Genomic DNA, 15024 nt, shown 5'->3' with positions numbered 1-15024 from the left:
ATTTCTAGTTTATATAGGCTGTGTATTTTTACATGTTATTTGGTACGATTTGTTATTTGGTATGATTTGGCAGCTTCATAGCTTAAAGGTTACTGGAGAGAGTGTTTCTGCCGAGAGCACTTGTGTGAGATTTTCGCTACAGTGGACAGTGCTGCACTGATTGCAGAAAAGTATTTCTACTTTATATAGGCTGTGTATTTATCATATAATTCCTGCTTTTACTACATGTTACTGTTATTTTAAGTTTTATGTGTTATTTGGCATGATTTGGTAGGTTATTATTTGGGTCTGCGAACGTTCACAAATTTTTCCCATATAAATAAATGGTAATTGCTTCTTCACTTTACTACATTCCAGCTTACGAACCATTTCATAGGAACGCTCTACTTGTGGATGGTGGGGGAAACCTATATTGGTATCCACTCCCAGGTCAACAGTGAGGTCCAAGTTATATTCTATCAGCTACATTGGACAAGTCATATTATTCACAGTCTGAACACCAGACTCCTGGAATGAAATATTCCAAATGTAGTAAAGGCTTACAAAAAAGCTGGATGAACTCAGCAGGTCGGGCAGCATCTGTTGAAAGAAGCAGTAAAGGCTGCAATTAAAACTCTTTGAAGAAATACAAACACCAACTTACTCTTGGGAGATCTCTGGTACATAATCACTTCAAGAGGATAAGGATCATTTGTGTTTGCACTGAGAATCTTCTGGTTTTGTATTGGAAGCACACTGTAACCCAGAGTACGGCATGGAAGGAACATAGTATTTCAGAAATTGCACACTCAAGTGCTCAGTCAAGCATCATCTGTCCCATTTGTGGATAAGTTTGTGGTTCCCATGTTGGCTCCTGTCTCTCCTCAAACCCACAAAACAAGAGTGAATGCAAATAATCCTCGATACTGAAAGACTGTTTAAGAAAGAGGAGACTGAAGAACTTAAGAAAAGTTGTGGAGACTGTGTCTGATTGTACGCAGTGCGTAAATTGAGTTTAACTGAAAGGAAAAATCTATCACAAAGATGAACTTCATTATGATTTTTCATCCAGCTGCCAAGTATTCAGAGATGCTGTTGCTTTTTGTATTATTTTTTTTTCTGTAATGACAAAATGTATGTTTATTTTGGTTCAATTCATGCAAATATGATACAATTAGGGGTTTAGAGATGACTCACATGCACTCTATTTCATATTACACAGGGCATGGATGGGATTGATATGGTTGGAAATCCTGGACCAAATGGACGAAAGGTAAGGAAACAAAATGCCAGAAACCAAGCAAATGTTTTATTTTGTTTTCAGTACAAAATTTCATGGTATATGCACACATACATGATCATCTTCCTAAACCATTATTTTTGCATCAGTCTTTCAGTCATCACCCTTGGGGTCTGTGTAATCCCACTTCTTGAAAAAGCAGATTGGGAAATTAAAGTGCACTAGTGGAATTGTATAAATGAAAGTTGTTTTCTTGTACTCTATCAGATTAATTTTAGTGAGTGGTAGATCACATTGATAATCATACACATTTAGAATTCTGTCAGCTGGCATAATACTTTTTTGAATATGTACAAGCACACTGCAGATATTAGTCCTAATAATGCAATAATCTGCAATGTGTTAGAAGTAATTTGGTTCAATCTGGTCTTCAGCATACATATTTATAATATGCACTAGTGAGTGTACTTATTGTCAGTAACACTTCTGTAATATTAACTAATGCATAACCATGATTGGAGAAAGGAACCATTCCACAAAATACAAGGAGCGGAACTTAAACCCTTCTTCAACTGATGTTTCAGGCTTTTTTTGTGCGTAGATATCCCAGAGTTAATTACACAAGGACTGCAATTTCCCCCTTTAAATCTAGACCATTATTTATAAAGAACATCTGAACAAAATAATGCATTGCTACATATCAAAAGTAATTATACAGAGATTATATACATCACTGGATTAAGTTTTCCAAATATGGACAAGCTCCACAAAAGTTAGCAATTTCCATCTGTGAATCTCGTCTTATGTAAATTGGCTGCTGTTGCATAAGCAGTCTTTGGGGTAATCAACCATGTGTCAGAATGTAAAATGGACGTCTCTCTTGATTTCTGTTATTATTCATTGCAGTGACTGACAAGTTTGTCCATAAAGTCAACATCTATCCTATCCTATTCCATTACAATATATGTAAATATGTATGAAAGTTTAGTGATACATTGCTGCATGAATTTTATTCCATCTGTGTAATCTGATGCTATTATAACAGCATCACATTGATAAGAGTATAACTAGTTGAACAATACAGTCTAATTTCTTCCCCTTTCTTATTGTTTAAGGGAGAACCCGGATTCCCTGGTTATCTTGGTCCACAGGTACTTGTTGAAAACATTTATGTTTGTAAAAAGATGTACAGTGTATTTTTTTTAATTTATAAAGGACATGAGAAAGTTATCTGTGTAAATTGTCTTCTGAATTTTCAGGGACCAGATGGTGACCCTGGAACTCCTGGTGAAAGAGGCCCTAAAGGATCAAGAGGACGCAGAGTATGTCAATTTGTTTGCTTAATGCTTTGAACCTTTTAGGTTTAGTCCCAAATTGTCTTATATAAGGGAGCTGGCAAATCTAACAAAATAAATGTTTTTAGAAATCCCTCTGAAACGTTAGATGGTGTATGAATTTACCAATGCCTGATATTCTTCCATTTGCTCCCTCTATTCCCTCTAAATTGCTGTCCACCCAATTTACCCAATTGCTGTCCACCTGATAGGTAAAACATATAAACGTCTTCACATCTTCCAAATGCAACAAGCCATGCTTCTTTAAAGGAGTTGAGTTGTTGAAACATCTTGTGAAACATCAGGCTTGAGGTAAAATTTCTGACACTTACACTCCAGTTGCTGTTTATCAATAAAGTGTTGTGCCTTGTTAGAGAAGAATAACAAAATTTATATAGAAATGCTCTGACTGATGTTAGCCACTGTCAAAATTATTTCCTGGTTAAGGGCACCTCCCTCTAGGGCCCCTACTCCTTCCCATTTCACCTTGGTCCACTTTCCTCTCCCTATTGGATTCCTTCTTCTTCAAACATGCACCTTCTCCACCCATCACGTCCCAGCTTCTCCCTTCATCCCCCCACCTACTACCTTCACCTTCACCTGGTTTTACCTTTCAGCTTGCCAGCTTACACTCCTCTCCCCCTCCCCACCTTATTCTGGCTTCTACTCCCTCCCTTGACAGTCATGATCAAGGGTCTTGGCCCAAAATTGACTGTTTATTTCCCTCCATAGGTGCTTCCTGATCTGCTGAGTTCCTCCAACATTTCTCTGCATCTCTTTCATTCCTGGATAAAGCAACCTTAAGAGTTTAAATGCTGTGAAAGTCATCAGAACACAAAATGATTGTGTGAAACTTGGAATATTGATCAAGAAAGAACAATGATTAGATATGTAACACTGATGGAAGCAGAGAGATTTTATAACAAATAAGAATACTTTTTGTTTTGACTGAATAAAGCTTAACATTTCTGTTTAAGGGGGACTCTGGTCAAACTGGTGAGCCTGGAAACCCAGGAGAAGGAGGAGCTCCAGGAACAAGGGTAAGGTACACACTTTGGGATAGAAAACTAGAAGCTTTGTTGCTAAGTTATTTCCAGTGACTGCATGTGAAATCATTCTCATGTATATTTTGCTTATATGCTTATTAATGCTCAGAATAAAAAAAACCACTCTCGTGCCATCACAGATGTCAAAGCAAAGCTAATTGATAATTTAAATACCAGAAGGTCCTAGAGATTTTTTTTGGCAGAATGAGATTTTTCATTCCTTATTTTAGGTGCCTAATCCACTAAATAGTAATATATATGTATTTAACTTTGGTTTTAATCAAACTTTTGGATAATTTTACAGATTTTCATTCTTCCAATTGATTCCGCAAGCCAAGAGAAAAGGTGTTGCAAAAAATAATCTGCTGCTTTTGAAACCTATTTATAAAAAAATCAATGCCGCTGATGGCTGTGTTTTTATATAGTAGAGACAGCTGCATTAGAAAGCTCTACTAATTGAATAGGAATAGTAAACATATAAATATATGTTTTTAGTCTGCTCCACCATGATTGGTTCAGTTTACCTCCCTTCAATGAAATATCCTCACAAAGATCTTTTACCAAGACACAAGAACGCTCACGACAGGAAATGCAATGGGGCAACATTCTGAAAAATAATTTGGCTTGACACAGCTGAGATCACAATCTGGAGAAGTTAGGACATTGTGTTTTCTTGGAGAATGAATGAAATGAATCTTCCTTGCAAGTTTATCAAATTTACAAATTGAACTCAACCACATTATAGCAAAAATATGCAAAATGAATTTCCATTACATGATCACAGCTAAAAAGTCAAGGGGCAGATAATTCTGCATCTAACTTATTGAAGTTTGCTCTTAGCTGGATTGCTGTAGTTGCAATGATGACATGTTACCTCATTTATTAAACATATTAAGTGACCTGAACTTGTTGCTATTTGACTATATGGAAAGTTTTCTCTCTATGTGTTCGGAATTAATCAATAATCAAACATGTTGCTTTTGTATCCAAGAATGAATACACTACTCTTTTTTTCTATTTACGGTGAGGAAGATGATAGGGCAAAATTGCAGTCAATGGGATAAGTTAAAGTGTATAGGGAGTCGAAACTGAAAAGAGAGATGAACACAGGACTGAAGGTATTATAGTTTAACGCATGCAGTATACAGAATATGATAGATAATCTTGTAGTCCAGATAGAGATTGGCAGGTATGACACGGGCATCGCTGAGTCATGCCTGAAAGATCATAGTTGGAAGCTTAACATCAAAGGATATACATTGTTTTGAAAGGACTGGCAGGTGGGCGGACGGGAGGTGCAGTGACTCTTGGTAAAAAACAAAATTAAATCCTTACAATGTGGTGAGATAAGATCAGAAGATGTAGAATCCTTGTGGGAAGAGTTAAGAAACTGGTAGGGTAAAAAGACCCTGATGGAAGTTATTTACAGGCATCCAAACAACAGCCAGGATGGGGGCTACAAATTACAAAGGGAGATAGAAAAGGTGTGTAAAAAATGCAATGTTGCAATAGTCATAGAGGTTTTCAATATGCAGATGGATTGGGAAAATCAGGTTGGTGTTAGATCCCAAGAGAGGGAACTTGTAGAATGCCAGTGCGATGGTTTTTTTTAGAGCAGCTGGTGATTGAGCCCACTAGGGGAATGACAATTCTGGACTGGGTGTTATGTAATGACCCAGATTTGATTAGAATCACCCTGCATTTTGAGAAGCTAAAATTGGATGCATCAGTGTTACAGTAGAACAAAAGGAATTACAGAGGCATGAGGGAGGAGCTGGCCAAAGTTGATTGGAAGAGGACACTAGCAGGGTCGATGACAAAACAGAAATTGTTGGATTTTCTGGGAGCAATTCAGAAGGTGCAGGAAAGATACATCCCAAAGTGAACAAAGTATTCTAAAGGGAGAATGAGGCAACCATGGTAAATCTATAGCAAAAATTAATAGGAAGGAAGAGGATTGGGAAGCTTTTAAAAACCAACAGAAAACCATTGAAAAGTTATAAAAAGAGAAAAGCTGAAATATGAAGGTAAGCTCACCAATAGTATAAAAGAAGATACAAAACTTTTTTCCAAATATGTGAAGAGTAAAAGGGAGAAAAGAGTGGATAGCAACCATTGGAAATTAACGTGGAGAGGTAGTAATAGGAGACAATGCAATGGCAGATAAAGTTAAGTATTTTGCACTCGTCTTCATTGTGGAAGACACTAGCAGAATGCCAGAAATAAGAAAGTGTCAGGGGGCAGAAATGAGTGTCATTGCTATTACTAAAGAGAAGATACTTGGGAAGTTTAAAACATTAAAAGTCTGATCGTAGATAAGTCACCTGGACCAGATGAACTGCACCCCAGGATTCTAAAAGAAGTAGTTGAGGAGATTATGGAAGCATTAGTAATGATCTTTCGAGAATCACTAGATTCTGGAATGGGTCTGGTGGACTGTAAAATTGCAAATGCCATTCCACTCTTCAAGAGGTTAGTGAGGCAGAGAAAGGAAATTATAGGACAGTTAGTCTGACCTCAGTGGTTGGGAAGATGTTGGATTTTTAAGGATGTGCTTTAGGGGTACTTGGAGGCACATGATAAAATAGGCTGAAGTCAGCATTGTTTCCTTAAGGGAAAATCTTGCATGACAAATCTGTTGGAATTCTTTGAAGAAATAACAAGCAGGGTAGACAAAGGAGAATCAATGGATGTTGTGAACTTGGATTATCAGACGGCCTGGACAAGGTGCCACATATGAAGCTGCTTAACAAGTTAAGAGCCAATGGTACTACAGGAAGCATGCTAGCATAGATAGAGCATTAGTGGATTGTAAGAAGCGAAGAGTGGGAATAAAAAGAACCTTTTCCAGTTAGCTCCTGGTGACCAATGGTATTCCACAGAGGACTGCTTCTTTTTATGTTGTATGTCAATAATTTGGATAATGGAATTGATGGTTTTGTTGCCAGGTTTTCAGATGATACAAAGATAGGTGGAGGAGGTAGGTAGTATTGACGATGCAACAATGCTGCAGAATGACTTAGACAGTGTTGTATGAAAGGAGAAAAGGTTAGCACTCCCCTTGATGAGGATGGAAGGGGCCCTAGTGACCTTACAACACACAAATGGTTAAGGCATTGCCATCTACTTAGTGGCATTTATTTAAAATAAAAATAATAATTTTTAAAAAAAGAATGACTTAGATTAGGAAAATTGGCAAATAAGTGGCAGATGGAATACAGTGACAGGAAGTGTGTGGTCATGCACAGTGGTAGAAGAAATAAAAGTATAGACTATTTTCTAAATGGAGAGAAAATTCAAAATCTGAAAAGCAAAGGGACTTGAGAATCCTTATGCATGATTTCCTAAAGGTTAATTTTCAGGTTGAGTTTGCGGTGAGGAAGGCAAATGCAATGTGCATTTCTCATAATCTCATAATGCAATTCATTATGAGAGGACTAGAATATTAAAACAATGATATAATGTTGAGGTTTTATAAGGAGTGTTGTGAGCATTTTGGGGTCCTTTATGTTAAAAGACTGTGCTGACATTGGAAAGGGTTCAAAGGAGGTTCATGCAAGTGATTCCAGGATTGGAAGCTTTATCATTTGAGAAGTGTTTGATGGCTCTGGGGCTGTACTCACTGAAATTCAGAAGTATGAGGGGGGATCTCAATGAAACCTATCAAACGTTGAAAGGCCTTGAGAGAGTGGATGTGGAAAGAACACTTTCTATGTTGGGAAGTCTAGGATGAGAGGACATTATATGGTCATGCACGTTGGCCTCAGAATAGAGGGACATCCATTTAGAATGGAGATGAAGAGGAATTTCTTTAGCCAGAAAGTGGTGAATCTGTTCAATTTGTTGCCACAGATGGCTGTGGAGGCCAAGTCATTAGGTATACTTAAGGCACATTTAAAATTGTTGATTGTCAAGGCATGAAGATTTACGGGAAGAAGGCACGAGAATGGAGCTAACAGGGAAATATATCAGTCATGATAAAATGGTAAGAGCTTACTCGATGGGCCAAATGGCATAATTCTGGTCCTATGTCTTATGGTCTTATGGTCAGGTGGTGGGTCCTCTCTCCCTACCAAGGAGAAAATTCTTCCAGCTAACAAAGGACTTAAACACAGTTCATTTGTTTTCAGTATAACAAACTTAAATCCAACAAAAACCTTAAAGTACATTTAAAACTCAAAGGATTTCTATTTTAAACATTTCCAAATTATAAACCATTTAAAAAACACCAACTATTTCCAAAATTTGCTAACTTTGATAGTTAAGCTGAAATAGTGACATTTATTGAGAAAGCTGCCTAAACCTAGAATAAAAGAGTTTCAAAGTACAGGTACAATTTTTATAAACTAAAACACACACAATACATGTGAACACATTGTCTATTGCAGAAACCAAAGCGGGAGGAATGGATTCTTGTTCGCCCCATGTTCCTTTCAAAGTTTCTCGATGTTCCTTTCCTCATTCCTAGGAAGCCTGAACTGCTTTCTGCATTTTATCATTTTTCTCCCACTTAGATGACTTCACACATTTATGATATTTCCTCAGATATCGTTAACACAAGTACTCTAAAAGCATTTTTGGAGAGATAGACATAAGCTTAATGTTCACAGTTTACAAGTAACACTATAAAGCTAACTTCCTTGAATTCATAAACATTGCAACTACAAATGCATTAGTTACTGATATGCTAAATGGTAGTACATCAGTTCTGCAAGCTTCCTTGAACTAAGCAACTTAAGGGTCAGCTTGTCTGTTTGAAACAACTCAAATTGAACAACATATTGTCTCATATTCTACTCTTGCCATAAGAAAGCAATTGTAATGACCAACATCTGCTTATACACAGAAAGAGCATTTTCTAAATAAAAACCTTATTTACAAAGCTAGGTTTTAACTTCAAGCTGATTAATGCTTTCCATTTACATTTCAAGAACTGAACTGAAGACTGACTTCCATTTACAACTAGAAGTTAAATGAACTGTTAGTTGGAAGTTTTCTTACATTTGTTTTTGAACTTACAAGTGGCAGCTGTTGTGTTTGGAAAACAAGTTAGTAAACAACCAAGCAGTAAGCATATATCACGACTGATTACTATAAATTGTCCCCTGGTGTTGCAAAATGGCAAAAGAATGAAAAGGAGAGTGCTGTGCATTTGAGCAAGAATAAGGAGGAATTGGACTGTTAGATTGGCTCTTTTTGGAGTCAAATACAGTTACTTCCTGTGTCATGAATGGGTATGTGAATCTCTGTTTAAAAGAGACATGCTTGAAAGCCCTATCAATATTGTAAGGTTAAGGAAAAAAATCATAGAATCACCTGCATAGAAAGTCTTATCATCAAAACAGATATGACAGGAATGCAGAATGAAATGAACCCTTACAGGAAAAAGTGCAGGAGGCGGTGTCATCACGACAACTGTGGGACTTTATGGATTTGTAACGAATATTTATAGCTAAGCTGAAATAGTGACATTTATTGATAAAAGAAGGGAATGTTAGAAATGGACTTTATGAAAATGGGGACAGTGTGTATTTTAGTAATGAATATAATGAATTTCTCCAATTTTCTGTAAATACAGGAAGCAACACCAATGACTGTATCAATGTACTAGAAAAAAATAGTTAGAGAAAAGACTTGAGTAGGACTAATGCAGGGACTGCTCAACATATCCTACAAGAAGGAGTTTGGACTCTTGATTTCTTATAGCTACACCTTTGACCTGGAGAAAATGAGTGGAATTGAACAAGCTGTTCCGTATAGTAAGTTCAACTGGATAAACTAGGCAGTCTGTTTGGGAGAAGTTAAGGCCCCTACTCGCCTGATGTGAAATGGAGATGCAGTGGGTTCAGATGTCTGCATTGAAGTTGAGTTGGTTGGCAGAGGCACCTGAGGAGTAACGGATAAAAGCAGGAGCGATTCAACATCGAATCATAGAGCACTACAGCACCGAAACAGGCTCTTTGGCCCATCAGGTCTATGTCAGCCTGATTTTCTGCCTAGTCCCATCTTCCTGCATCTATATCATAGCCCTTCATACCTCTCATCAATGGATCTATCGAAACTTCTGTTAAATTGTACAATTCATCCCACATCTATCTCTTCTGCTGGCAGCTCATTCCACACTCACACCAGGGTGATGTTCTTCCTCAGACTTGCCTTAGATATTTCACCTTTCATCTAAAACCTTGACCTCTAGTCTGTCTCACCCAACCTGATGGGAAAAAGCCTGCATGCATTTACCCTCTCTATATCCATCATAGTTTTGTATACAGTACCTCTATAAAATACCCCTCATTCTTCTGTGCTCCAGGGAATAGAGTTTTAACCGATCCATCCTATCCTGGTGACTCAGCCACTCAAATAATTTTCTCTGCACTCTTTCAATCTTATTGCTATCATTCCTATAAGTGACCAGAAATGGACACAGTACTCTATAGCTGGACTTACCAAGGTCTTATACAACTTCAACAAAACATTCCAACTCCTGCACTCATACTTTAATTTATAAAGAACAATGTGCCAAAACTCTCTTTATGATTCAATCTGCAACAGTGTGCAAATGCTTTATATACAGTCGGCCCTCCTTATCCATGGATTCCGCATGCGCAGATTCAACCAACCGCGGATCGGGAAAACCTGGAATTTCTCTCTCCAGCCCTCGTTGTTTAAGCATATGCAGATTATTTTTTCTTGTCATTATTCACTAAACAATACAGTATAACAACTATTTACATAGCATCTACAAGGTATTAGGTATTATAAGTAATCTAGAAATGACTTTAAAACCCGGGTTATGAATGAGTTCCATTCCTGAGTCCGTATTTAAGTCAGATTTGAAGTCGGAACAGGTACATCTGGTATTATCTAGCTTCAGTTAGTCAAACGTTTTTCTTAGTATATAGTACATATTTTACCTTTCTATGCATATAAAATACTTAAGAAACATACGTATTTAAATAATTAAACCACTGTGTTGCTTAGTAATAATTGTAGCATTCATTGGGGCAGGGCCTTTCACATGCTCCATTAAAATTGTTCCGATCATTGACCGACTTGTAGCCTAATCCTTTTCCAATAACTGATGGTGTTTCACCTCTCTCCAATCACTTTATTACTTCCACCTTACTTTCAATCATGATCACGATTATTTTCGTGAACAGAAACACCACAGATTCAGAGCTGCGCCACCGGGTCATAACGTCCACCACACTGAGCATGTTAAATAAAGTCCGGGGTTCTGCTGGGTCCTAAAGACTACCACACTGAGACAGGTTAAATAAGGGACTTGAGCATCTGCAATTTTTGGTATCCACAGGGAGGGGGTGGGGGTCTCAGAACCAATCCCCAGCAGATAAGGAGTGCCGACTGTATACTTTTGCACAGGACTGTAGTCATTTTAATATTGCACTATACTGTTGTCATAAAAAAAAAACAAATTTCATGACGTGTGTGACGATAAACCTGAATCTGATATGTCTCTATCATGGACTGAGAGTGTGAGGGGGGCAAGGATACGGAATCAAGGTTGGGAAAAGGGTGAGGGGAACACCAGAGAGACATTTGTAATGATCAATAAACCAAATTTTCATAATCAAATGATCTTGCCTGGTATCTCAGGGCTGCGTGTGTTTGTACCTACGTCAACCCCCACCACTGGTACTTCTTCTCTGCCACCTGTCCCACATCCTTCCTGTGGCACACCATCCTTGTCATTCTCAACATACTTCGCTCCCATCAGATTTACTGATTTGCTCTCTTCTTCACTGACAAATAAAAGACAGAGTTAGGTAACCTAGCTACTATATATCTAGGTGCCAAAGACTTTAGCAGAGTACTGTACATGTGATGTCACTTTCAAGGGACATGGATCTGTACTCCAGGCTCCTTTGTTCTAATCCACACCTCAGTGCCCTGCCATTCACTCTCCAAGTATTATTCTGGATTTCCCTCCCAAACTGCAACACTTCACACTTGAAAACTTTAAATTCCATCTGCCATTTTCAGCTCATTTTCACAGATGGTACAGGTCTCTTTGCGAGCTTTAATAGCCTTCTCACCATCCACTATGCCTCCATTCTTGGTGTCATCTGCAAATGTGCTGATTCATTTTACCACACTGTCATCCAAATCATGAATATACAAACAACAAGAGACACAGCAGCACTCCCTGCAGCACACCAATACTCACAGGCCTCCAGTCAGAGGGACAACTGTCTTCTAACATTCTCTGGCTTTTTCCTTGAAGGTAATATAAATCCCTAAGGATGTCCTTTTATGACAGAGATGAGGAGAAATTTCTTGAGCCAGAGCTTGGTGAATCTGTGGAATTCATTGCCACAGACAGCTCCGGAAGCCAAGTCATTGGGTAGATTTAAAGCGGAGTTGATCGGTTCTTGATTAGTCAGGCCCTCAAAGATTATGGGGAGAAGGCAGAAGAATGGAGTTGAGAGGGATAATAAATCAACTATGATAGAATTGTGCCGTAGAGATGGGTCAAATGACCTAATTCTACCCCTATGTCTTGTAAACTTATGTTCTCAGCAAACTTCTAAAAGTTCAGAAGGGTTAGGTTAGAGTGAGTACAAGTAGACCATCGAGACAGTCATTGTTGTTTCATTGGCAGTCAGCAATGACGAATGGGGAACTAACCTTGAGGGCAGGCTCTCGTTGGATTCTGAAATCTGGAGATTTTAAAAAAATGGCTCACAGTCTTTTAAAACTAGAGATATGGTCATGGAGGTAAAGACATTGAACTAAGCATTCGATGTAATGCTGGTCTTGGCATTCATTAAGAGAGGGACAAAAGGAGATAAAACTGAGGCCTCTGCTGAGGACTGATGTAGGTGGATTGTTCAGATGTTCTGAGAAGTCAAGATCTAAAGATGTAGTGAAAACACAGCTGTAGGTAAAATCTGGAAGGAGAAATGGGATTTAGAACAAAGGATGGTGGAAAAAGGTCTAGAGGTGAATTAGCATTCAGTTATTAAAATTAGTATGGAGTTAGTCCATGCATGCGTGTATCATGTCTCATGCAAAACTTCAAAAGACTATTTTAATTTTCTGCTGTTTCAGGGTTTGAAAGGATCACAAGGGAAAACATCCATTGACGTAAGTCATTTCTAAGCATGCTGTGACCTGCAAACTCTTTCCAAAAATATGAATTTTATGATATCCTCTAGATCCAGAATTATTCATTTTTCTTTTACAGTCATGTGAACTCCTGTCATATATTCGAAACAATTGCCGTGAGTACTATAGTTCTTAAATACATTACCATGTTTTTAAAGTAAATTAATTCCTTTTAGTTATTACTCAACAGAAGACTTTGAAAATATGTAATTTAACACTTATTCATAATAACTACAGTAACGTCACTAAAGTTTTAAAACACTGAGGCAGAAAAGTGATCAATTTCCCAGATGAATGCATTTAATTTTTGTTTTAGTGGCTTTTGAATGCTCCTTTAAATACAATCCTAAACAATAGAAAAAGACTATTTAGACTATTCCATGACATCAGGCACACAACAGGAATTTTAGCTAGTGTGATCATTTCTCTGTTAACATTTTTCTTGTGAGATAATATTAAATGCACTGAATACAACTGGGTAAAATTATTTTTAGATGAAAGCAAAATGTATTTGTTGCTAAATTTCATCTCCCTAGGGATGTATTATCTCTAAATTATAATGTAGAGTTTATTTTCAAAGGAAGTAATTAGTTTTTTTTCCTTATTTTCCCCTGCCAGCTTGCTGTTCATCAAGTGAGTGTTTTTGCTCTTTTTTAATTTACAATTGCATTATTTTAATTCATTTATCAAGTCATTATACCTCCATTCTAACACAGGGGAACTGCACTGTTGAAAGCCTAAGTTTTCTTGTTCTTGTTGCTTTTTGTGCAGGGTGAGGGGATTTTGAGAGGGTGTTGGTGTTCATGTTGCCGTTTTTAGTGTGCTGTGGGGAAGAGGGAAGGTTGCTGTTTCTCTTTGAATCTGACTTCTGTGGTTTTCTTTGTTTCTTGGCTATCTGGAGAAGACAATTCTCAGAGTTATATACTTCATACATACTTTGATAATAAATTAATGTTTGCACCTTTGAATTTGGACTGACATCCTAAATCTTCAATAACACTGGAATCTCATTTTTGTCGCATTATTTAAAAAAGAGTATAAAAGTCCTGATGATGGAATATTAGAGATCTCAGAATTTAGTAGTGTTATGTATCCCGTATCTGGATCACTTACCAGCAAAGATAGAGAGGTCCGCTGAAGTCTGATGGTACCATTTTCAAACATTTTTATTTATAAAGGGGCACAAAAGTAAGGTTAATACAAACATTCAGATAACATACGTCATCAATACTCAATCTAAAGCGCAGGTATAGTAATAATCAATAAGAAATAAGCTCTATCGTTGTCTAGGGGTAATATATATATTGTCCGATGTATATCTAAAAGTCTCTTGCGGTCACGGCAGTTCCACCAGCTGCCGTCTTTTGGGTGTCGCAGTGATGCACTTTGTTGGAGATAGAGAGATATAGGTATAGAATGAAACAGTTACCCGGCGGGTTTTTTCCAACCTTTATGAGTTCGATCTGTCGGCGTCTCGTTGTGGGGTGGCCGTTCACTTGCGGCCTCTCCTGTAGCTAAAGCCATTCTTTCGTGGTGAGGTCGCCAATCCCAGGCAAGGAAAAGACGCACACAAACCCCCCCACTAGCTGTCGCTATTAAATGCTGTCACAGGATTTCTAGCGTATCTTCTGGTGCGTCTGGGGAGGCCGTCTTTACAACCCCTCTTTTATCTGAACTCACGGGGTCTCAGATGTCAATCAGATTGGGATGATGCAATCTCTCTCCATCTCTCTACCCACGTTGCCCTGAGGGTATACACATAGTACAGTTCCTAATTCACAAAGGTGTCTCCACGAGACAATAACCACAGTCGCCAGCTTTTGCCTCACCGTGAAATGAGGGACACCGCACGTATCTTTCTCTTCTCTTGGGTCATTGACCCCCCACTTCACTAGGGCTCTTGCGATTCTCACAAAGGAGGGGGCTGGGATCATAACAGTAGAAATTAGATTTTTTTTTCCTTGGAGCAAAGAGGGCTGAGAAGAGATTAAATAGGATATACAAGGTCATACGGCAACACGAGTGAATCTGCAGATGCTGGAAGTAAATAAAAACACAAAATGCTGGCAGAACTCATCAGACCAGACAGCATCTATGGGAGGAGGTAGTGACGACGTTTTGGGCCGAAACCCTTCATCAGGAGTGGCTGTCTCCAGAGATAGAAACAGAAAGATCTAGAAAGGGGAGGGAGGTGTCTGAGATAGACCAGGTGAATTTGAAGGTGGGGTGAAAGTTGGAGGCGAAGTTAATGAAGTTGACGAGCTCAGCATGTGAGCAGGAAGCAGCGCCAATGCAG

At 38.2% G+C, this 15024-nt stretch overlaps 1 protein-coding gene and 1 pseudogene across 1 annotated transcript in view; both read left to right on the top strand.

The window, feature by feature from the left end:
* The window catches only part of LOC140713931 (collagen alpha-6(VI) chain-like), a 142859-nt gene extending 130154 nt beyond the window's left edge, over positions 1-12705 (top strand). The window contains exons 38-42 of the mRNA XM_073024627.1: positions 1202-1252; positions 2335-2370; positions 2479-2541; positions 3531-3593; positions 12672-12705. Of these exons, the coding sequence (XP_072880728.1) occupies positions 1202-1252; positions 2335-2370; positions 2479-2541; positions 3531-3593; positions 12672-12678 (220 nt within the window). The 3' untranslated portion in view covers positions 12679-12705. The remainder of the gene's footprint in view (positions 1-1201; positions 1253-2334; positions 2371-2478; positions 2542-3530; positions 3594-12671) is intronic.
* On the top strand, positions 6626-6763 carry LOC140714020 (U6atac minor spliceosomal RNA; annotated as a pseudogene).
* Positions 12706-15024: the final 2319 nt, after the last annotated feature.

The sequence above is a fragment of the Hemitrygon akajei genome, chromosome 20 (genome assembly GCF_048418815.1).
Source record: "Hemitrygon akajei chromosome 20, sHemAka1.3, whole genome shotgun sequence".
NCBI lineage: Eukaryota > Metazoa > Chordata > Chondrichthyes > Myliobatiformes > Dasyatidae > Hemitrygon > Hemitrygon akajei.
This window is presented reverse-complemented; position numbering and strand designations above follow the sequence as displayed.